Source organism: Juglans regia, chromosome 8, assembly GCF_001411555.2.
Source record: "Juglans regia cultivar Chandler chromosome 8, Walnut 2.0, whole genome shotgun sequence".
NCBI classification, from domain to species: Eukaryota; Viridiplantae; Streptophyta; class Magnoliopsida; order Fagales; family Juglandaceae; genus Juglans; species Juglans regia.
In genome coordinates, this window is record NC_049908.1 from 6,719,419 (window position 1) to 6,740,044 (window position 20,626).

Here is a 20,626-nt window from a genome sequence, read left to right on the forward strand (position 1 = left end):
AAATTCATTAACATTTTTGTGGGCTTTTAGGGCCGTTTGAATACGTAGAATATCTATAAATAGTAATGAAACGATTTGAATTAAGATATTTTATTGAATTTTAGAAAATAAGAGATAAAATATTAAATAAAAATAATATAAAGTTAAGATATGGTTTGACTATAATTTTTGTTTTGAATTTAAAAAATTGGTATTGTTTTTTGTGTTTAGAAATATCTTGTGTTCCAATGATATTTGAAAATGAAATATCTAAAAATATTGAGAACAATTGTGTCGTCGAACGATCCCTTAATTCTCGAGTAATACTATTTCACTTCACGTTCATGTAGGAAGAGTTTGGCAAATCGATTATCAGTTTTCGATACCTAATCTCCTCTTACTTTTAGGTGTCGTTTGGATAGTAAGTTGAGGTGAGATGAAAGTTAAAAGTGAAATAAAATATTATTCGAATATTATTTTTTAATATTATTATTATTTTAGAATTTGAAAATATTAAATTGTTTACTATATTTCGTCTAAATATTTGAAAAAATTATAATAATGAGATGAGATGAAACATTTTCACTATCTAAAAGAACATTTAAATAAGCCACTTAGCATGTATACCGTGTAATCTAGAATGATAAATCTAATACGAAAAACGATATTTATAAAAGAGTTTTGTTATATACAAGCAAGTTTGCGTACCAATTTGGGTACTAATATTGTTGCATTCATATTCTAAATTCAAATTAGCACTGTTTTCAATAAAATTTACTTTCTGAACAATCATATTGAATGAGTGCGCATAATCGCTTACAATTAGATTTTTCCTTTATAAAATTCTTATGATATATTCTTTTTAGGGTAGAATTGATGATCTGGAGACAGTGTAAACACAATTATCTATTTACTCAATTAAATTTTGAACTAGTGTGAATTTATGATCATTTGTTACCGAACAATTATATATGATAATTTTGTAGAATCTCTCTATAAAATTATCTAATAAAATATCAAGAATACACGTTGGGTATCAAAATAAATAAATAAATAAATAAAAATGATCAAATCGAAGCCTACAACTTTCAGTTTTTCCATCCCTCTCAAAAATTGTTAAACTTGCACGATTTGCTCTATGAGATTCAACTTGCTTTGATGGCTCACCAAAATTAATTCCACAAGTATACGTTTTCTTCATAATTGTTTATATATAATCTATTTATATCTTCTTGAAAAATTATTATTTACAAGTCAATATATAAATCCACAACTTCTGGTAAGACTTATTATAATCATAAAGAGAAATTCTATGTTACGAGCCTTGGCGACGGAACGGGTTATACGAGGTTCGACTGGGAAGGACGTCGGATTCAAACGACGTGCCTTACCTATGATGAAAATAAGAACAAGAAACGGAGCCGTCTCTTCAAACAATGTTTGAATAATAATTTTCTGCATGCATTCCATTCTTTCCACGTACAAGATATACTCCTTACATTATTCAACTTTCCCAAAATATCATACGTAATTATAGCTAAACGTACTATTCCAAAAAAACAGAGCAAAAGTCAAATAAAACATAAAAGGAAAGTTTCCTAATGGGCGAGCTAGACGATCACGTTTCACGCTGCCGCTCCCTTTATTCACTTGCCATACGCAACACCCGTAACAGCCTACTATGCATTTCCTTAGTTGGCACCCGTATCATCCCTCCCCACTTCAGTCCGACACTTGTCCTCAAGGTTGAACTCAGGGAATTGCCACTTGATCGTTGAAATATCCTCCCAGGTGGCTTCAGCTGGATTGGACCCTTGCCAATGAATGAGCGCCTTGGCTTTACGCCCTTGACCACGAACATCTAAGACAGCTTGCGGCTGTACCGAAGTGGAGGTGAGAGCAGCCTCGGGAAACTCCGTAGCCACTATTTCCTGTTTTCCCAATTTCAGTTTTAACAATGACACGTGAAACACCGGGTGAACGCGCGACCCTTCAGGAAATTGGAGACGGTACGCCACTGAACCAATTCGTTCCAACACCTTGAATGGACCGAAGTATCTAGCTGCTAACTTCATTGTGGTCCTCCTCTCTACGGATTGTTGCCGATACGGTTGTAACCGAACATAAACCATGTCACCTGTTTGAAAACTCCTCTCTTGATGTCCCTTGTCATATTGCAGCTTCATACGATTTTGAGCTTGCTGGAGTTTAAGCCTGACATCTTTCAGAAGTTGATCCCTCTCCATGAGTGTCTGTTCCACCGCTTCTACCCTTGCCGTTCCAGGTACATACGTAAGTAGTGTTGGGGGTGCCTTTCCATAAACCACCTCATAGGGAGACCGACCCGTGCTAGAGTGGCTGCTAGTATTATACACATACTCTGCCCAAGGTAACCATTTGGCCCATGCTGCAGGTGTGGAACTCGTGAAGCAGCGCAGGTACATTTCTAAGGTGCGATTGACCACCTCCGTCTGACCATCCGTTTGCGGATGATATGATGAACTAAAATTGAATTTAATGCCTTGCAACTCAAAGAGTTCTTGCCAGAATTTACTCGTAAAGGTGGGGTCTCTACCACAAACAATGGACGTAGGAAGTCCATGCGACTTGAAAATATTTTCAAAGAAAACTTGAGCCACTGCCGCTGCTGTGAAGGGATGTTTGAGAGCCATGAAGTGAGCAAATTTCGAAAATCGGTCCACCACGACATAAATTACATTTTTCCCTTGCGAACTCGGCAATCCTGTTATGAAATCCATGGACAGGTCCGCCCACACATTGATCGGAATCGGCAGTGGTTGAAGAAGCCCTGCTGGTTTGGCATGTTCACTCTTATGTCTTTGACAAATATCACATTCACGTATAAATGCCTTGATCTGGGACATCGCTCCATGCCAAAAAAAAACAGCCTTGAGTCTTTGCCAGGTTTTGTGGAAACCTTCATGCGTACCTGCATGAAACTCACTGATAATGAGTTTAGTCAAAGGAGAAGTTGGTTTCAAGAAAATTCTGTTTTTATAGAAGATCATTCCAGACTTGATGCTCCATGGTCCGATGGCTTCGCCTGCTTCAATATTTTTTTTTAAAGTCTGTAACTCGAGGTCGTTCGATATTTCCTCTCGGATGGTGTCTGACCATAGAGGCAGCGGCATGCTGATGGCAAATGCCCTGTTCTCACTTCGAGCCCCTTCTTCCCGTCTGGATAAGCTATCTGCAGCCGAATTTTCCCGTCCCTTTTTATACTCAATAGCAAAATCGTATCCCATGAGTTTTACTAACCATTTCTGTTGTGCTTCCGTAGCTATGGTCTGGTCCCATAAGTATCTCAAACTTTTCTGGTCCGAACGTATTACAAATTTATTTCCGAGAAGATAAGGCCTCCATTTCTGAATAGCCGAAACGAGTGCCATGATTTCCTTTTCATATGTGGATCGACTCAAGTTCCTTCCTTGTAGAGCTTTACTGAAATAGGCGATGGGTCTCCCCTCTTGCATGAGGACCGCTCCTAACCCGAATCCGGAAGCATCGCACTCGATCACGAATTGTTTAGAAAAATTTGGAAGGGCCAAAACTGGACCAGATGTCATCGCCTTCTTGAGCTGCAGAAATGCTGCCTCTGCTGCTTCATTCCAGCCGAAAGAGTCTTTTTTTAGCAGTTGTGTGAGTGGGCGCGCAATCTGTCCATATTCGCGGATAAATTTTCGGTAATATCCGGTTAAGCCAAGGAAGCCTCGCAAGGCTTTCACAGTGGTGGGACGAGGCCATTCCGTCATGGCCGTCACCTTGTCTGGGTCCATTGCCACGCCATTTTCAGAAATGAGATGTCCCAAATAACTGACCTGTCTTTGCCCAAACTGGCACTTATCCATCCTTACAAACAATTGATTAGCCTTCAATGTTTCTAACACCAACCGTAAATGACAAAGATGGTCCTCCCACGTTAAACTATAAACAAGTATATCGTCAAAAAACACCAATACATACCTCCGCAAGGCGCCTTTAAAAACCTCATTCATGAGTGATTGGAAGGTTGAGGGTGCGTTGGTGAGTCCGAACGGCATCACAAGAAATTCGTAGTGGCCATGATGCGTCCGGAAGGCTGTTTTTTCCACGTCTTTGTCGTGCATCTTAATTTGATGATACCCCGAGCGAAGATCCAACTTTGAAAAATACCTCGCCCCATTTAACTCGTCCAATAATTCATCGATGATAGGTATCGGAAATTTATCCTTTACCGTGATTTGGTTGAGAGCCCGGTAATCAACACAAAGGCGCCACGAGCCATCTTTCTTTTTTACCATCAACACCGGTGAAGAGTACGGACTGGTACTCGTTCGAACTACCCCAGTTTGCAGTAGCTCGGATATCATCTTCTCAATTTCCCCCTTCATGTAATGTGGGTAACGATATGGGCGAACGTTGATAGGTCCACTCCCTTGTTTCAAAGCAATGTGGTGATTATGTGAACGATCTGGAGGTAATCCCACTGGCTCCGAGAATAACTCCTCATACTCCAACAATAATTTATTAAGATCATGGCTCACATTTTTTTTACCTGCAACATTAACACTCAGGTTAAAAGAAAATAATTCCATGGCTACGTTCGATTCCACGCGTGGCGTCGGAAGTAATTGGCAGAGGAACCCAGATTTTTTTCTCAGCAATTCTCTGGCCGCTACTCTTTCTTCGACTACTTTATGTCTTGGTCCATTTATTCCCTTCAATTCCACCTTCCTTCCTTTATGTTTGAAGCTCATAGCCAGCTTAGTAAAGTCCCACCGGATCGGTCCTAGAGTGCGTAACCATTGAGTGCCCAGGACTGCATCGCACCCTTCAATAGCCAACAAGAAAAATTCAATGGAAAATTTGTTGCCTTGGATCCATACCTCTATATCATCGCAACGGCCTTCACAGTCAAGTCTTTCCCCATTAGCAACCATCACCTTTATTCCTTGTGTTGGTTGTGGAGCCAATTCGAATTTTTTTGCGGACGATGCGTTCAGAAAATTTTGAGAACTACCTGTGTCTAAAAGAATGGTGATGCCTTGGCCCTTAAGCACACCCCGAACTCTCATTGTTTGGGGTGGTGTTGACCCCAGCATGGCATGCAAGGAAATTCTTGGCTCTTCGATAAAATCGTCATGATCTTCGGCCTCCACTCCGCCATCCTCATCATCATCCTGCAAATATATGCCTTCAATTAAAAATAATTTCTTACAGCGATGACCTGGTGTGAAGGGCTCATCACAGTTAAAACAGAGGCCTTTCTTCCTCCTTTCTTGCATCTCATTGGGGTTGAGACGTCGAATAATTGGGGTCTTCGTTCTTGACAAATTCGCTGAAGGCATAGGTGGAGGAGTTGGTTCCAACGTGGTTTGCCTTCTACTATCCAGCTGAAGGGGTCTCTTCATACTCCTTGCTTCATAGAGTCTAGCCAATCCGATCGCATCCGTAATGGTCGTGGGTCTCGCAGCTTGCACATCCGTGCGAACAGGTTCCTTCAATCCGCTGATGAAGCATCCCAGTTGATGGTCGGGGGCCAGCCCCCCAACACGACTTAACAATTGTTCAAATTGAAGCTGATATTCTCGGACGGAACCAGTTTGCCGCAGCTTGCTGAGTGTCCCGAAATGGTCCTCGAACATAGTTGGACCATAGCGAATCCTTAGTCCCCTTTTTAATGCTTCCCATGATACAATCCCTTCGCTGTCTTTAAACAGTTGATACCACATTTGTACCTCCCCTTCTAAATGATACGCGGCCAAATGTAATTTTTCCACCTCTTCAGTTTGTTGATAATCGAAGAATTGCTCCACCCTGTAAATCCAACTCGTTGGATCCTCCAAACCATTATATCTCGGAAAGTCTAATTTTGCAAATTTTGGTGCTGCTGCATTCTGCCGACCACCATTATTCCTTCCATTCCTGTTACGCGATCCAGAGTCTTCTCCCTCGCCATTGCCTCTGTTAGCGATAGAGTCCACCTTCGCGCTGGTTTCTTCGAACCTCTTCATGAGCCTCTCCATGATACTGCCGAAATTCATCATTTGTTGCTCGAGGCGTTCGATTCGGGGATCTGCCATGACCTGCTCTGATGCCAAAATGTTACGAGCCTTGGCGACGGAACGGGTTATACGAGGTTCGACTGGGAAGGACGTCGGATTCAAACGACGTGCCTTACCTATGATGAAAATAAGAACAAGAAACGGAGCCGTCTCTTCAAACAATGTTTGAATAATAATTTTCTGCATGCATTCCATTCTTTCCACGTACAAGATATACTCCTTACATTATTCAACTTTCCCAAAATATCATACGTAATTATAGCTAAACGTACTATTCCAAAAAAACAGAGCAAAAGTCATATAAAACATAAAAGGAAAGTTTCCTAAAATGTTACGAGCCTTGGCGACGGAACGGGTTATACGAGGTTCGACTGGGAAGGACGTCGGATTCAAACGACGTGCCTTACCTATGATGAAAATAAGAACAAGAAACGGAGCCGTCTCTTCAAACAATGTTTGAATAATAATTTTCTGCATGCATTCCATTCTTTCCACGTACAAGATATACTCCTTACATTATTCAACTTTCCCAAAATATCATACGTAATTATAGCTAAACGTACTATTCCAAAAAAACAGAGCAAAAGTCATATAAAACATAAAAGGAAAGTTTCCTAATGGGCGAGCTAGACGATCACGTTTCACGCTGCCGCTCCCTTTATTCACTTGCCATACGCAACACCCGTAACAGCCTACTATGCATTTCCTTAGTTGGCACCCGTATCATTCTATTTGTAATCCTTATTGAAGTATGTAAAAATACACTTGTAAATATTTCAGTTTTTCTTCTTTTAGTTTATTGCAATGTGTAGCACATGCATTCTTTCCTTGTATATATATTTAGTTTACTTTGTATTTACAGTTACAACTTTTACTTTTTACATAATACAGAAGCTCTGGATGTTTCCCTTTCATACAAGTTCTAGAACCTTCTTGATCTTTCTTGAGTTCTCTCAAGTTTCTTGCATCTTTCGGGTGATTGGATCATTCTCAATCAGTTTTCTTACATGGTATCAAATTGTGACTGTGGAGTCTTGAAAGCAGTACTGGAATATCAACAACAAGAATATGTGATGAGGTTTTTAATGGGGCTTAATGATACATATTCTATTGTTAGATCCCAAATTCTATTGTTAGATCCCTTACTGCATATAAACAGAGTTTTTTCTCTGATTTTACAATAAGAACGCCATCGTAGTCTTCATGTTCATAAATCTGCCAATTTAGAATCCACTGCTTTGGCTTCTACTGCGCATGATTTCCAGAAATCTGGTCCAAAATTCAAGACTTCTTTTCCAAAATCGAAGCCTATTTGTAGCCATTGTGAAATGACAAGACACACAAAAGAAAAGTGTTACAAATTACATGGGTATCCTCCTGGCTACAAGAACACCAAACCTAGAACCAATTTTGTTGATGGTAACTCATCTGGACATATTTCATAGGACAAGCAAGTTAGTGAGATATCTTCATTGCTTTTTACTCAAGAACAATGTCAACAATTACTGTAACACCCGAATCCAGTCAAGTCTGATTTTCTCTTCATTTGATTTTAAAAACTCCCTACCTCTACATGTTTCTTTCCGTTACTCATAAGCATGCACGTATCTAATGTATTTTTTTTTCACTCCCTTGCACTCGCACGTCTCTCTCATTTCTCTAGGGTTTTTCCGTTGCATATATATATATACATGCTTCCAACAAAACACCAAGCCGCAGCACCTTAACTCAGTTTCTTCACACCGTCAGAAAATCAGCCTAACGCCTCCACCAATGCCCGTACGTTCGTAGCATGCCTACACTGCGGCTCAGCCTCCATCAAACCCTCCACCAAGTTCCAGCCGCTGCTACCCTCTTCAACCACCACTCCACTGTCGCAAACGAGCCAGCCCGAGAAGCAACTTGGCATTACTTTCCGTGACGTTACTGCATCAGAAAAACCAACTCTCATGTGCACTCAGCCGAACAGAAACTACCCCGTGCGAGTTTCCCCTGAATGACGGAAGCCACAGGCCATTGCCCAGCCCCATGTGAAATCGTAAGCCACCGATAGCCAGCCGTGAATCATCCCCAAGCCCTTGGAATACTCTGTTTACTATACAAAAAACAGAGCAACCCGAACGCCTTCTCCGTCGCTATCCCTGCACCACCTCCATGATAGCCCATTACTAGCCATCGTAGCCACCTGTTAGCAGAGCCACCAGGTCATCCTCAAGCCAACGGATAACCCAGTTGTTGTCCTCTGTTTCTCCTCCCTGAAACAGAGCAACGACAGCCTTGTCCCGATCAACTCATTTATGTGCCACTAGCCACGGCAAGAAAATACAACGTTGTCGATCAAAAGAGCAATAGAATCCGCCGATCATCATTTTATCGTCAGCCTCGAGCCGCCTCAGCTCTGCCTTGTCCCTCACAGTGAGCCATCGCCGAACGTTCCACTGCTTCTCCATCTCTTTCTCCCACTGCTTCTCCATCTCTTTCTCCCACTGTGTTCACTCTTTCTCGTCTCTTTCTCTCTCTTATAAGTGCTTAGCTGTCCATCTTGCTGACACAACCTCTTCGTCCGCCCAGCTCTGCCGCAACTTCTTTCGGTGAGTCTTCGACGCACCTGGGTCTCCCTCTCACTTGTGATCTTTTACAAACTAAAGTGTTTTGCTTTCTTGCATTTTACGTAGGAGAAGACTTATTATATGATATTACAATTTTACCCTCAAGGTTTCAGTCAATTATAAGGTGTTTTGAACTCATAATTGGGTCGGTTTTGTGTTTTAAATGAGACTGACCAGGTTATAATTTATTACAGAAACTTTATTTTTCCTATAGAAAATAAATAAGTTTTTAAATTATATTACTTAGTATTAACATATTTTGTTATTATTATGTTAAGAGAATTATGCGATTATTTGATAAAATTGGATAGTGATGATATTTTTAGGATTAAGAGAATTATAGACATTTAGAGAAAAAAAAAAAAAAAGAAAAGATTTTGTTAGTATTTTAGGTTTAAGAATCGAAATGAAATTTATGGGAGCTACATGACTATTTTATAATTGACGATTGATTTTTGTTCAATACTGATATAGAGAAATTCTGATAAGCTAATAAGTCCAGATAAGCGAGGTTCTTATGCTAGGCTTTATACAAGTTATTAAGACTGAGGTTGATTTTCTGAAAATTTTGCATATTTTGTTATGAAATGAGAACTTGGGAAAAACCAACCTCGGTCGCTTATTTGCGCTACTCATTAAATCTGTATGAAAAAAGGAAAAATATTTTCTGATATGCATTGTGTAGATATGAGCTAAATTTTGTCATGTTGTCTCTAAAATCTGAAAAAGTGCGATATTGAGAATCTGAAAATTTGTGCATTGATTTATAAAAATGCTCCGACTTTTATTTTCAGTATGAGACAATGATCTGACTATGTTTTGGTACTCTGTTTTATTTTGATATGGTATCTGAAAACCTTTGATATGGTGTACTGATTTTGTATCTGACTCTGTCTCTGCTCTGTTCTGCTCTGTTATGCTATGCTCTATTTGGGTTGGTACCAACTTCCTTGTCTCTGAGTGCATCCACTTTGAAAAAAAATGGTTTTATTGTGGTTTTTTCTGTGTACACACTCGGGGCTCCGAGAAGAATAAGGGAAATATTTCACCTCTGTCTCTGCCCGGTTTGGCCATCGGGGTTAGTACAACCCTACCACGGGGGTGAAACATGGTCTCTGTTCTGTGAAATGCTCTGTTTTGATGTGATGATGATACTCAGGTTATGTTATGTCAAAGTACTATGGGTTTTATATGTCTTAGACACATCACTCTGTTACGTTTAAAAACATGTCTTGTTCTGCATAAAAACTTTGAAAAATATTTTGTTCTGCATATTGTACTTGGTAAATGCTCATGTTTGTACGCTAGTATATGTTCTCTGCTTACTGAGTTGTTGATAACTCACTCATTATCTCCATATATTTTTTTAGATGATTTTAAATAGTCCAGTTAAGGATCAGAATTATGGAGCATTGGTGAGATGATTATTTAAGCATAGTGGATTACTCATAGAAAATTTCTGAGAATTGACGGATTGTATTAAGAGATTTTGTAGTATTCTGATGACTTTATATTTTGGAGTCTGTAAATATATTGATGAATTGTGAGTTTTAAGTTATAGAGAGTAACTCTTCGATCCCTGCGGGACCGGGGCATTACAATTACTTTCTTTGCTTGATCATCTGACAAATTTGCTTCAGTTGATTTAGTAGATACCAAATCTTAACAAAATCCTCAGATTTTTTTGAATCAGTTAGGTAAATCCCTTTCTAATCTGACTTTTGATCATTGCTTGTTTTCTATTAAGAAGTATCATTCAGATCTTGATATTCCATGGATTATCGACACTGGAGCTAATGATCATATGGTTAGCTCAGTGTCACTTCTTTCTTCTTGCACCATTGTTAAATCAGCTTTTGTAACTCTGCCAAATAGTTACAAAGCACCAATTACATACACATGAATTGTTAAACTTTCAGATTCTTTGGTTCTTCACAATGTCCTGTGTTTCTTCATTTTCTTTTAATCTTTTATCAGTTAGTCATCTTATCCATTCTTCAAATTATTGTCTAATTTTCTTCAACAAATTATGCTTCATTTTGGACCTGTATGCATGGAAGACGTTTGGTCTGGATGAAGAAAGAAGTGGTCTTTACTATTTGTTGCACACTAAAGCATCATTGTCTGATGCATCTGATTCTAGTATATCTTTAGTTGTACCTTCAGTTTGTACTTTTGATTCTGTCAATTTGGATTTATGGCATTATCGCCTAAGTCATTTTTCTTTTCTAAAATAGAGTTTCATATATAGATTTTTTTTCTGTTGTAACTTCTTCAAAACATACAAGCTGTGATGTATGTCATTATGCAAAACATTCCATATTAGTTTTTCCACATAGTGAATCTCATACTTCTTGTGCTTTTGAAATAATCTAGTGTGATATATGAGGCCCTTCTCCTACTCTAGATGGTTTTCAATATTTTCTTACTATTGTTGATGATTTTACAAAAGCAACTTGGGTATATTTAATGAGAAACAAATATGAAACTAGAACCAAACTCATTTCTTATATTACCCTTATATAGACACAATTTAGTTCCAAAGCGAAAATCCTTAGAAGTGATAATGGCTTAGAGTTTGATATGTCTTCTTATTTTTCTGCTAAAGGCATTATCCATCAAAAGAGATGTGTTGCCACTCCTTAACATAATGGAGTAGTAGAAAGAAAATATAGGCATTTACTGGAAGTTGCACATGCCCTAAGATTTCAAGCCAATTTACCTTTTTGTTTCTGGGGTGATTGTGTTTTGACAGCAGCTTATATTATAAATAGATTGCCTACTCTTGTTCTTTCTAATCAATCTCCTTATGAACTTTTTTTTTTCTCAAAAGCCAAATTATTCCAATTTAAAAGTGTTTGGTGCTTATGTTATGCTAGCACTCTTCATTCTCAACGATCTAAATTTGATTCTAAAGCTAGGAAATGCATTTTTCTGGACTATCCATTTGGTGTCAAAGGATACAAGTTGTATGATTTACATTCTAAATCTGTTTTTCTATCTAGAAATGTTGTCTTCTATGAACATCTTTTTCCATATAAACGCAACAACCACATTTCTTTAGATCCTAATTCAGTTTCTTTAGATTCCTTTGTGATACTCACTCTAGTTTTTCATATACCTACTGCTTCTTTTCCCATTATATGCCCATTGATCAATCACAGCAAGTTTCAGATCCTCTTCCTTCCACTATTAATCCTACTAGCAGAAGATCTACTAGAGTCAGACATACACCACAATATTTGCAGCAATATTATTGTGATTTAATCACTTATTTTTTATCAAACCATGATTCTTCTATTGCTACAACTTCTTCCAATGTCAGTACTCCTCATCCTTTGTCTACTTACTTTTCATATAACAAACTTTCTCCCACACATTGTGCTTTCACTTTTAATTTTTCATCTTAGTTCGAACCTAAATTCTATCATCGGCATTAAAGTTCATCATTGGCAAGAAGCCATGACAGCAGCATTATCTTCTCTTGAGAAAAATAATACTTGGATTCTCACTGATTAGCCTCTTGATAAACATGTCATTGGTTGTAAATAGGTGTACAAAATTAAATACAAATCAGATGAGACCATTGAACGTTATAAAGCTAGGCTTATAGCTAAGGGGTACACTCAACAAGAAGGGTTGGATTTAATTTACACTTTTTCTCCTATTGCCAAGCTTACTAGTGTAAGATGTTTGTTTGCTGTTGCTTCTTCACATAATTAGTATTTGCATCAATTGGATGTAAATAATACATTTTTGCATGAAGATTTAAATGAGGAAGTGTATATGACACTACCTCAAGGGTATGGCACTAGGGGGAGACTCGAGAATGCAAGTTAACTAAGTCATTATATGGCTTAAAACATGCTTCAAGGCAGTGGTATTGTAAACTCACTAACTGCCTTTTATAGCATGATTTTACACAGTCAAGATGCGATTATTCACTGTTTACTAAAGTTTCTAATTCTACATTCATTGCTTTATTGATATATGTTGATGATGTGATTGTGGCTAGCAATGATCTTAATGTTGTCCAAGACATAAAATCCATTCTTCACAATGCTTTTCAGATTAAAGATTTTGGAGATCCTAAATACTTATTTGGATTAGAAGTAACTAGAACTTCTAAAGGAATTTCACTTTGTCAAAGATTATGCCTTGAAAATATTGGCAGATTCTGGTTTTCTTGGTTGTAAACTAACCAATGTTCCAATGTGTTCTAATCTACGATTGATAAAGACAGATTCTGCTTTGTTGGAAGATCCCACTGTTTACAGAAGATTAGTGGGGAGGTTGCTTTACTTGACAATAACAAGACCTGATTTGACTTATTCTATGTAGATTTTAAGTCAGTTCATGGATAGACCTGCTCAAACACATTTAGTTGCTGCATATCATGTCTTAAGGTATCTCAAAGGTACACTTGGACAAGGAATTTTTTTTATCATCTTCTTTTTTTTTACGCTTGAAGGCTTTTACAGATTCTGACTGGGCAACTTGTCCAGACACTAGACGATCAGTAACTAGATTTTGTGTGTTTTTGGGCGATTCTTTGATTTCCAAGAAATCAAAGAAACAAAATACAGTTTCAAGGTCTTCAATTGAAGCCAAATATAGGGCTTTGGCTTCCCCTGCTTGTGAATTGACTTGGTTAATTACTTTACTTCAAAATTTTGGCATTACTCATCATTCTCCAGCATTGTTGTTTTGTAATAGTAAAGTTGTCATTCACATAGCAACAAATCTTGTTTTTTACGAGAGAACTAAGCACATAGAAATCGACTGTCATCTTATTCGTGAAAAGATACAATCTAGTATGCCTTGAACTCTACATGTCAGTTCTCAGCATTAGCTAGCAGACATCTTCACCAAAGCCTTATCTTTTAATTTGTTTTTTTTTCTTCTTTCCAAGATGAGTGTTCTTGATATTTACACTTCATCTTAAGGGGGAGTATTGAAGTATGTAAAAATACACTTGTAAACAGTTCAATTTTTCTTCTTTTAGTTTATTGCACATGTGTAGCACATGCATTCTTTCCTTGTATATATATTTAGTTTACTTTGTATTTTCAGTTACGGTTTTTACTTTTTACATAATACAGAAGCTTTAAGTTTTTCCCTTTCATACGAGTTTCAGAACCTTCTTGATCTTTCTTGAGTTCTCTCAACTCTCTTGCATCTTTCGAGTGATTGGATCATTCTCAATCAATTTTCCTACAGTCTTAAGTGGGAGATTATATGTACAGTCTTATTGATGAATGATGGTAAAAGAGGAAAAACATCATTTTAAAAATAATATTATTATAATTTTTAATTTTTTTTAAATATAACTATATGGACTTGTATAAACAGTCTCAATTTAGAGACTGTATGTAGACTAACTCAATTATAAAAAGTGAGGTCTTTTGAACCATATGGTATAAGGTATGATATTCAAATAGGAGAACTTAATTCGAACCCCACCACTATATTTAAAATAAAAGTATCGTTATAAAAGAAAAAAAAAAACTAATATATTCTTATTCTAGTCAAAATAGAAGATTTTGATATCAACAATATATTGACGAATATATATATATTTTTTCATTCATCTATCTATTTCCATTTGTTTTGGTAGGTCCATCTTCCTAGGACCTAATCCATCTCGTGTAATATACCTTGTCGGACTACCCTCATGATCCATCTACTTTGATTGGCCTCTCATTGGTTAATTATTTTGATTCTAATACTTTTCTACCATTCTGTCCAATTCAAATGCTCACGAATTAGAGCACTATTTCTAATTTAAAAAAAAATGATTTTTAAGTTTGTATATAACTTTTCAAATTTGATTTTTTTTATTTTATTTTAGAAAACGCGATGTGCAATGTAACATTTTCGTTATTAATCTAATTAACGAAAAGATTTTGTTGAGAAAATTACTAACTTAAAGATCAAACTGATAAAATTAAAAGTTGAGAAAGCAAAAAGTTATGAATATTTTTTTTAAAAAAAAATTAATACAAATTTCTAGATTGTTTAAATTAATTCTATAAAATATTGCATAGGGTGGTTCTACTCCCACCACTAGGAGCTTCACTAGTTAATTTTAATTATTTTTTTACATGTATTTTTCTAACTCTCTTATTGTTTTTTTTAAAATTTATAATATTATTAAAAAATATTTACTTAATTATTAAGTAAAAAAAATAAAAAAGCAGCGATAGCTCCCAGCAGTAAGAGTAGGGTTTTCTTTTTGCATATTATCTTCATACCATATAAGCACTTCAGTCTCATGTATATTTTTGAATTATTTTACTATTTATATCATTTAAATGATAAATTTTAAATTAAATTATTTAGTATAAGTTATTTATTAAATATACCTACCTAACAATTTGATATAATTTTTATATTTTATTATTCGCAAAGAGCTTTGTTTCTTTATAGTTTATGCCCGAAATGTGTTGCGAAGAAACCCGGAAATAATAACATAAAAGAAAAAAGAAAAAAACAAAAAACCGAACAGTGGAAGAAAAAATGAAGACAGGGACAGGCAGACAGGTAAAACCCAACACTCCCAAGAGGGAAAGCGGATACTACCAATCTGTACCAACGGGGACCTTCACAATTTTTTTTACTCTCTCGATTTAGGTTTCCCAAAGTCTCCGTTCCTCTTTCGATTCTCTTGCTCTCTCGCACCTGCTGGTAAGCTTCGATATCTCTTCTCTGCTGTTTCTTGTGCTTTAATTTCCTTCATCCGATTATCGGTATTGTTACTACTACTACTACTGCTGCTACTACTACTGCGTACCGAATTTGTGCTTGTTGCTGCTTGAACTGGGTTCTCTGTAACCCTTTCTGTTGGAGCAGTAGAAACTAGTTTTGGTGGTTTAGTATTAAACAGCCAAGCTCGCTCTTCAAGATTGTTTTGGATTTTTGAGAATCCTTTTGAAGGTTTGACTGGCGGAGTTTCTTTTGTAGAAAGTTGAAAAGAAATGGATGCTTTCTATTTTCTTGGAAATGCCATCTTCGGTGCAACTTTTGTAGTCCGCCGGCCTAATTTGAGCTCAAGATATGAATGACCTTTTGAAATACCCGACCAAACATTGTGCTACATAAACCGTATCAATTTCAGATCATTACTGGACTTTCTACTGTGGGTTTAGTGTCTTGAATATGTGATTGATGTTCAAAGCTATTATTATGTATGGGAAATTTTTGTATATTTGGCAACGAAAAAGGAAGCTGGGGAGAGAATTAGAAAAACATTAATTAGTTTTGAGTTCATTGCCTTTGCACGTGGCAGTTAAAATTCCTTTCTGCCCACCCTCCCCACAGAGAGAGAGAGAGAGAGGGAGGGAGTAGTAAGTCTGTCTCCAGAATTTGAAAGGTGAACCATAAGCTTTTTCTTTTTCTTTTTTGGTATTGGGAATATAAAGTAAAAGGTGAACCAAAAGCTTTTTTTTTTTTGGCGTTAAGCATATATTCTGTTCTCTGACTCATCTAGTGGAGCAGAAAACAAGTTCCTTGTTGCGTCTAATGTTGGTTGACCACTTGTGGTCTTCATCCCCCATAGAAGTTCATTGAAGCATACTGTGAATTACCTTGTTGGGGTGGTTTGGGCCTTTTTTACTTTATCTCCCTAACTTTTCAAAAACCTGCACTAGACCCCTCCTTCCTTGTGGGTTGTAGGTTTGGAGTAAGATGCAAACATCAGTCTTTCTGTCAAAACTAACATCAGCCTTGCACGAGTTGATGATGATCCCTTATGTGATTTACCTCTTCCGTGACTTTTTCTCATGTGCATCTTAGTCCAAATCACATGAAGTTTTAGTGCAAGTTTTGAGAAGTAAGGGAAGCAAAGTGTTATGGTGCAGTTTACATCAAAGAAGTGTATGTCCGTGTAATTGTGTTTGTGCACCACTTATCAAAAAAACGAAAATTTTGTTTGTGCACTATTATGGTTTCTCTTGGGCATCGTTTATTGTTGCTCACAAGTCTTTACTGTCAAGGTATCTAGAGGATCAACCTAGAACTTAGTACTGTGAAGGTGATCTTGAGGATTAAACTAGGATTGACTGGCATTTGAAATGATATTGCTATGCTGTTATACGATTAAGCATCTTTGGTTATGTTGTAATTCTTTATATTGCTTAATTGATTGCTCTTACTACCACGTGTTATTGGTTCCTTAGAAGGAAGCTTTTACATGGCATGTTTTATCTGATTGGGTTATTGTTTTCTTACTATTAAATTTTTGAGAGTGACTTCCTTACAAATCTTCAAATATTTATTTCCTTAATAAAATTTGGAACATCATGATGTTAGCTAATAAAATGGAGTTTTACATCGAGCTATACATCAACTTGTTAATATTTCAGTTATTGAGTTAGGCTAGGATCATATTGTGGAGATTAACATACGTGGAAAACAGAGCTTTTGTTAGGATAACTAGGATATTCATTACTACATCTACTAAGTAAATTTTATGTAACTACTGATGGGTGAACTCATTTTGCCTTCAAGGCGAACAAAATCTATGCTGATTATGGTTTTGTTTATGTGTTTCCTTCATTAAGTGAATATATATCAAGTTAGTTTTGAGAAAATCATTATGCACAAGCATAAAACAATAGGGCCAAGAAGTATAGAAGCAAAATACACAATTAGAAGTCCTTGACTCTTTCACGAGAGCCTAAACATCTCGTGTATTGAACTTAAGCATAGTCAAATTGAGGGATCTGCATGTGGGCATGCATTTGCTCAAATTATCCAAGAGCATTCTGCCAAGTGCCTTTGTATTGTTTTTTCCTAATTTGTACCCTTGGTCACTTCCATTATATACTAACACCCGATATGTTTTATGCAATCACGATCCAACCCGGTATATCTTCAGAAGATCAGTGTTTATAGTCATGAAAATTTACATATCTTTTGTTTCTTCGGATTAGGACTAAGAATTTGCATTTGATTTTGGTCAAGGTCACCATCCAGTTTTATATATTGTTTCTCTAAACACTTTAGGGCTCTTGTAACTTATTTCTACTTTTAGCTCAACATCTTTGCTTGGACCCATGCTTTTGCTAAGAGCCATTTCAACAGCATTTTCATTTGATATGAGCTTTCTTAGACTCTTCCTTGGAATTTCTATCAAATGCAATTTATGCATTTCTCATTTGCAGTTTTGAGTATCAGTTATTTATAGGTGATATTGATTGTTAGCACTTTTGCATCTTGTGGGTCAGTTTGATGGAAGCATGTTCATCTTGAACTTTGGATTTATGCATGATTTCTTATATTTCCACCAGGATGGATTCCTGATGTTCTTCTGCCTACGGTTCTGTAGTATGAATAGTAATCTCTCTCTCTCTCTACCCTAATGTGTTATTGCCTATATGTTTCTGTGCACCGACAAGCCATAAACAAAATATGAACAGCTTTTTCCTTTTGCTTTGAGATACAGAATCTGTAGCCTGGATAAGCGATAATGCTTGATTAACTGAGGTTTGAAACTGTTTTCCACAATTATAGCTATTTGTGGATCTCAGATGGATGATGGAGGGCACCGTGAAAATGGCAGACACAAAGCAGATCAATATAAAACAGCTCAGGGTCAGGTACGAGAAACAATTTGCTAAAGTTACATACATTTTCTTAACTAATGTCCAATGTGATGAAGTTCAAAAGCTTCTGTTGTTGCAGTGGTTGATGCAACATCAGCCATCGATGAAACAAATAATGGGCCTTATGGCTGAAAGAGATGCAGCCATTCAAGAAAGAAACTTGGCCCTTTCTGAGAAAAAGGCAGCTATTGCAGAGCGAGATATGGCATTTTTGCAACGAGATACAGCAATTGCAGAACGAAATAATGCCTTTCTGGAACGGGACAATGCCATTGCCACTCTTCAATACCGGGAAAACTCCTTGACCAGTGGTAATATGTCATGCCCACCAGGATGCCAAATCTCACGGGGGGTGAAGCACATCCACCACCCACAGCAGCACACACATCATTTACCCCACATGGGTGAGGCTTCTTACAATACGAGGGAAATGCACACAACTGATGCCCTTGCAATATCACAAGTTGCTTCTGAGGCTGCAAAGTCACGACGGGCCAAACGAACGAAGGAGACCAAGGGAATGCCATCTGATAAGAAGGCTTCAAAATCTCCAAAGAAGATAAAGAGGGAGAGTGATGACTTGAATAAAATCATGTTTGGCAAGACACATGAGTGGAAAGGTGGGCAGGATATGGGTGGTGGAGGTGATGATCTGAACAGACAGTCTGGGGGTTCAAAGTCTGATTGGAAGGGACCAGACCTGGGGTTGAATCAGGTTGCATTTGATGACTCAACCATGCCTGCACCAGTATGCTCCTGCACTGGAATCCTAAGGCAGTGTTACAAATGGGGAAATGGGGGGTGGCAATCTTCATGCTGCACCACAACCATGTCAATGTATCCTCTACCAGCTGTGCCCAACAAGCGGCACACTCGAGTAGGTGGGCGAAAGATGAGTGGAAGTGCCTTTGCCAAGCTGCTCAGCCGCCTTGCAGCAGAAGGACATGATTTATCAAATCCTGTTGATCTGAAGGACCACTGGGCTAAGCATGGAACAAATCGCTACATCACAATCAAATAGACGAGTAAATGTCGATGGAATGGAGGAATAGGATAATAGCGAACGAGAAAAAGCCATTAATGAACAGGTATGCGTCTTCCACTATTTTTCGTTTAAACCAAGGATTTATTTGGCACAACAGGACAAGCTTGTTAGGATGCAAGTCGGTTTACTCTCTTCCTGCAGATGGTTTGCTTCCTCTGTTTGTCATCTATGTAACTTTGATATCAACATAATAACGAATGAAAGGCTTCTCATCTTCCTTCGTATCCCACATTGAACCAAGGAAGAAGCATTCCTTGGTTTAAAACTAGTTAGTTGTTGTCCATATGAAGGGATTGGTCCTTGGTAAGTTTAGGTAGTTGTTGGAAGTTGCATCGCAAGGTTCGGAATACTTGTATGTAAGGAAGTGTCACTCTAAAGTAGATGATTTTCTTTCGCTGAATAATTTGGCCATTTTCGGGACATGACATGTATCGCTGAACTTATTCTGCATGGCCATGAGATGACATGCTTTAGTTTGATTCTGATGATAAGGTGGACGAGTTGTCTGGCGCTCTCCTTGACTTTGAGTCCAAAAATCATTGTTTCTGCTCTGTTTTCCAAAGACACAGGCTTATAATTCGCTAACGCAGTTTACCTTGTTTTACATTTTACTGATTTCACGAACTTCAAGTGCCCCCATAATACGTTAGAATCTTAAATTTGTTACCATGAATTTTAACGAAGAAAGATGGATTGAAGAAACTGACCAAAGATTACAAAAATTACATGTCCTTCAACATATAGGTTTAAATAGAATGACTAACAATTCTATATAAACAAGAAGAATATTAGAAAAAAAAAAAGGAAAAATATAACTATACAGTGCGTGTCAGATTACAAACTGTCAGCACCAATAGAGGGGTTATTACACTTCTTTGTAAAAAAGAGGAATAGAATTAGCATAAAAAATTAATTTTTAATAATAAATCTCATTTTTTAACATCTTACGATTATATATAATATTATTATTTTGTAAAAGATAAATTTTTAGCCATAAAAGATTCTACAATAAATCTATGAATTAACGTGATTTAATGTGATATATTAGATTGTAAATATATTTTTATTGTAAGCAGATCAAACGTATCATATAAAATTATGTCAATTTATGAATTTATTTTTATGTGGTCTCTTTATGTCTATAGCACTTCTAGTTCATGGTCTCAAACCGTCCTAGTTCATGAATTTCAACCCGCATACAAGTTTTAAAATATAATCAGCCAAAATCAATATCCTAGTAATTGGTTATTTTATCTACAAATATAAATCAGTGCTTCTTATAATTTTCACATTAGCTCTTTTAATTAAATATTATTTTTTAAT

At 37.0% G+C, this 20,626-nt stretch overlaps 1 protein-coding gene across 6 annotated transcripts; it reads left to right on the forward strand.

The window, feature by feature from the left end:
• Window positions 1-15,194: 15,194 nt before the first annotated feature.
• Window positions 15,195-19,821, forward strand: LOC108983830 (protein BASIC PENTACYSTEINE6-like). Of its 6 annotated transcripts, none has more exons than XM_018955603.2 (4): window positions 15,195-15,340; window positions 17,944-17,989; window positions 18,167-18,252; window positions 18,338-19,821. In XM_018955603.2, exons 2-4 carry the CDS (start codon window positions 17,956-17,958, stop codon window positions 19,277-19,279), a joined length of 1,062 nt encoding a protein of 353 aa, XP_018811148.1. In that variant the 5' UTR covers window positions 15,195-15,340; window positions 17,944-17,955; the 3' UTR covers window positions 19,280-19,821. The 6 variants fall into 6 exon arrangements, with proteins under 6 accessions (XP_018811148.1, XP_018811150.1, XP_018811151.1 ...); XM_018955605.2 differs by having other exon boundaries at window positions 15,196-15,340; window positions 18,099-18,252; XM_018955606.2 differs by lacking the exon at window positions 17,944-17,989 and having other exon boundaries at window positions 15,196-15,340.
• The last annotated feature ends 805 nt before the right edge of the window (window positions 19,822-20,626 follow it).